The sequence below is a fragment of the Microtus ochrogaster genome, chromosome 2 (assembly GCF_000317375.1).
Source record: "Microtus ochrogaster isolate Prairie Vole_2 chromosome 2, MicOch1.0, whole genome shotgun sequence".
Classification (NCBI taxonomy): domain Eukaryota; kingdom Metazoa; phylum Chordata; class Mammalia; order Rodentia; family Cricetidae; genus Microtus; species Microtus ochrogaster.
The window spans coordinates 5,235,240-5,239,593 of NC_022010.1; the positions used below are offsets into that span (position 1 = coordinate 5,235,240).

The 4,354-nt window shown below is 50.4% G+C and overlaps 1 protein-coding gene across 2 annotated transcripts in view; it reads left to right on the plus strand.

Moving 5' to 3' along the window:
- Window positions 1-2,440: 2,440 nt before the first annotated feature.
- Window positions 2,441-4,354, plus strand: part of Srsf9 (serine and arginine rich splicing factor 9) — an 8,132-nt gene continuing 6,218 nt past the window's right edge. Inside the window, exon 1 of one of the 2 annotated variants that reach the window (XM_026784633.1) lies at window positions 2,441-2,890. In XM_026784633.1, coding sequence (XP_026640434.1) covers window positions 2,703-2,890 — 188 coding nt within the window. In that variant the 5' untranslated portion in view covers window positions 2,441-2,702. The remainder of the gene's footprint in view (window positions 2,891-4,354) is intronic. The other variant, XM_005344304.3, reaches the window with a different exon arrangement.

Below are 4,354 nucleotides of genomic sequence, written 5' to 3' on the forward strand. Positions count from 1 at the left end.
AATTCAAGATCCTATCTGGCCAAGAATCTTTCCTGCTCACCTTCTGGGCCTGACAAGAGCAGTCAGAAGCACTGTATATTCCAGATACAAATGCACTTTTATTTGAGAAACCATTTATTAGGTTTTATTCCACTTATAAAACTAGTATAGGCTAATTACAGTTTGATAAACACAGGGAAGTATAAAAATAGAAAAATCATTGCCATCAACAGATGTCTGTACAAATATAGGAAAAGAAAACACCAGGGGTAGTGCCACAGATATTTGGAGGGTTTTCTTTAACTCTTAAATGTCAGTGTTTAATTAGGGTTATTGTTGTTGTTGTTTGTGTCAGGGTTCTGATGTAGCCTAGGCTGGCTTCCAACGCAAAAGTGCTGAGGATCACCCTTCTGCTACCCACATCCCCAATGTTAGGACACAGGCAGGCAAGTGCCATTACATTCTCTTGGAAAGTTTCTACACTTTTTTTGGATACACACACACACACACACACACGTATATGTATATATATTAATTATATGACTGCATATGCCCAGAACTGGAAAATTACATATATTTTTATTTATACAGTATATGAAAAGAAATAAGATTGTAATAATCTCCAATTCTACAGACATGGTTTTACCAAGTGTAATTTGTACTCTTTTTGTCATTTGTCTTGGCAGTGCTGGAGACTGACCCTGGGGCCTCAGGCGTGGTATGCAGTCACTCTACTGCTAAGCTAGAGATGAATGGTGTCTAAAATGACGTTTTCCAGTGTTAACAGATTCCTTCAACAGACCAATAACAGAGACTAACAACCTAATAGATTCCCTTCAGAGTGCATATGTGGATTTATATATATATATATATTACATATAATATATATATACATGTAAGTTTACTTCAATTATAACTAAGTTATGACATCATCAGAAACATGAATAAATAATTGTGTAACATTCAATGTTATTGTGCTAATTCACTTCCTTGTTACCAGGAGTTCAGTGAAAAAGTAATTTTATGTGTATAAGTGCTTTGCCTGAATGTACGTAAGTGTACCATGTTCCTGCCTGGAATCCAGGGAGATCAGAAGAGAACTGGAGTTAGGATGGTTGTGAGCCACCACATGGGTGCTGGGAGCAGAACCCAGGTGTTTTCTGCAAGAAGATTAAGTGCTCTTCGTCGCTTTGCCTAATCTTCAGCCCATAATTACTCATTATTTTTAAATAATTCATTAATATTTTGGTTTTTGAGACAGGGTTTCTCTGTGCATCCCTGGCTGTCCTGGAACTCACTGTAGACCAGGCTGGCCTTGAACTCAGAGATCCACCTGCCTCTGCCTCCCAAGTGCTGGAACTAAAGGTGTGTGCTGCCACTACCGCCCGGCAGCCACAACATTTTTCTTTTCAAATTTATTATTATTTTATGTGCATTGGTGTTTTGCCTGTAAGGATGTCTGGGAAGAAAGATGCCAGATCCCCTGGAATTGGAGCTACAGCCATTTGTGAGCTGCCATGTGGGTGCTGGGCCTTGAACCTGGGTCCTCTGGAAGAGCAGTCAGTGCTCTTAACCACTGAGCCATCTCTCCAGCTCCCAGAACTTTTTTTAATTGTATAGAATACAAAATAAACACAAACATACATAATTCGAGAGTTTTTTGTTTGTTTGTTTAGGAGATATTATTTTATGGTGTAGCCCAGGCTGGACTCCCAACACTCAATGCTCCTCGGCCTCCAGAATACCAGGATCCCTAAAATGTTACTACGGGAATATTTCAGACAGAACAGTTGAGACAATGGCACAGTGAACACATGCTCACTGTCTAGAGTTACAGCTAACATTCTGCTGTCTTTGTCTTCTACTATCCCTCCAGCCATTTAGGTGTGGACGGTTTTCCGAGGCAGGGTCTCAGTATGTAGCCCAGGCGAGCTTAGAATTTTTGAGTCTCTCGCTTTAGCATCCTGACTTTGAGATTACCAGAATGTATCGTCACTCACAGCCTTTCTTTTCCTTTTTGAGGTTCTTCTCAAACTCACTATGTAGCCCAGACTCTACAGTGATGGCTTTGGTGGTACTCGGGAATATTTAGTATGAGACAGTCTTTACACTCTTATCCTCACAAATCCCACGACAGGGTTGCAAAAAGCTTTGGCTGACCTGGAACTCTTTCTAGAGACCAGGCTGGTTTTGAACTCACAGAGATCCTCCTGCGCCTGCCCCCACGAGTGCTGGAATGAATGGCGTGCACCACCATGCTGGATTCTCCATCACTCGACAGCCAAGCTCTGGAGACCACTCTGGCCGGGGACTAAGGGTCACGACAGCCCAGCGCTGGGAAGTCTGGGGACTTCTGTGGGGTCGGCGTCCTTTCCTCAGGCGCCCCGCTCGCTGAATGACAGGTACGCCAAGAGACCTGCGAGCCTAGGTGGCGCTGCAGAGCAAGTCCCACGGCTCGGATCTCGCTACCCCAACCTTCCTTCCCCTGGCACTTCCCGGGGCACTGGCGCCCACGCACGCGCACGCGCACCTCGCGGCCGCTTTCCCTTTAAGATTACTTTAGTCTCCTCCGACCCCTACGGCTTCCGCGCAGCGTTCCCACAATGCAGTGCGGCTGAGCGCCTCGGAGCCCGCGGGGGAGCTGCGGCCGGGATCCGGGCCGAGGCGGCGGCAGCGGCAGCGGGAAGTGGGCTGCGGCGGGCCCGCGGCGTCGGTCCGTGCGGATGTCGGGCTGGGGGGACGAGCGCGGCGGCGAGGGCGACGGGCGCATCTACGTGGGGAACCTTCCGACTGACGTGCGAGAGAAGGACCTGGAGGACTTGTTTTACAAGTACGGCCGCATCCGCGAGATCGAGCTCAAGAACCGGCACGGCCTCGTGCCCTTCGCCTTCGTCCGCTTCGAGGACCCGCGGTGAGGAGCCCGCGGCTCGCCCTCCTGCAGGCTGGCGCCGGCCCTCCCCTCCCCCTCCCCGCCCTCCCCTCCCCCTCCCCGCGGCGCCGACCCCTCGCGGCACCCCCCCGGAGGCGGCGGCCACTTCTCTCCTCAGCTTCCCCTGTGGTTTAGTGTTTCACGTCAAAACCCCAGATGGGCTATGGAGGGCCCGGGCCCACCGAGGTTGCCTCGGGGAGAGTACGAGTCTGCACTGTTTCCTTGGAGCTGGGAAGGCAGCCTAACGGGAAGCTCCCCTAAAGGAGCCTCGGGTCCCCGAACCGGCTCTGCAGAGGACTCGGCAAAGTAGGCAGTCGCCACCCCGCCCCCTGGGCCCCGGGCTCTCGCCGTTATGGGGGAACACACGGCGGGGACAGGTTGCCTTTGGCGGCCATAGAGGGGTGTCTGGAAGCTGTCCCCATTCGGGCTCCCCACCGCGCCTAGTTCTTGTAAAAAGAGTGGGATTAAACCCGCGGGGGAAGGGGGCGGCGGCTATGATTTCATTCCCGTCTGATGAGGGAGGCCCGCCCGCCTCAAGTTAATAGTACCAGGGTTGAGGAAAAGCTAGGTCCTGTGGTTTTGCAAGTGTTAGCCCTCGAACCGGAAAAGGCCCAGAACTTTTTTTTCATTTATTAAGCATACAATGTACTGCTGGCAAGGAAGGCACCAGGTCTCATTACAGATGGTTGTGAGCCACCATGAGGTTGCTGGGAATTGAACTCGGGACCTCTGGAAGAGCAGCCAGTGCTCTTACCCTCTGAGCCATCTCTCCAGCCCCCAAGGCCCAGAACTTTTAAGTGTGCTGTAGAAGTCACAGCACCCCAGTGGTCACTTCACTGGGAGGACCGATCAGCAAGGGCCTCTTCCTGTCTGCCATCATCGTTGGGAGGAAGGCTCCATCCCTGCCTGCCTACCGGTGTCCCACCGGCCTGGGCTGGAGATACGGATTGCCAGTAGAAGTACCCTGGACTTCGATGGTTGAAAACTAACGGCCTATTCCTAAGTGTCTTGACATTTGCCTCAAAAGTAGACGGAAGCATTTTTACATATGGACGTGAGACAGTCATGTTAATTAGTTAACAGTGCCTTTGTCTATTTTGAAGTCATTCCGTGTCAGGTGCCATGCTGTGTATGTAGTTAGCATTTCCAGCAACCCATGAGGGAGATACTGTTGCCCGTACCTCACAGATGAGGAAATTTCGCACTGGTTAATGCAAGAGGTTAGTGAGGGGATAACACTTGGTGTTTCATGAGGGATCTAGGTAGGATCTAAACCTCCTCTTAGACTTAACAGTTACTGTGTGAGCCGGGCGATGGTGGCGCACGCCTTTAATCCCAGCACTCGGGAGGCAAAGGCAGGCGGATCTCTGTGAGTTCGAGACCAGCCTGGTCTACAGAGCTAGTTCCAGGACAGGCTCCAAAGCCACAGAGAAACCCTGTCTCGAA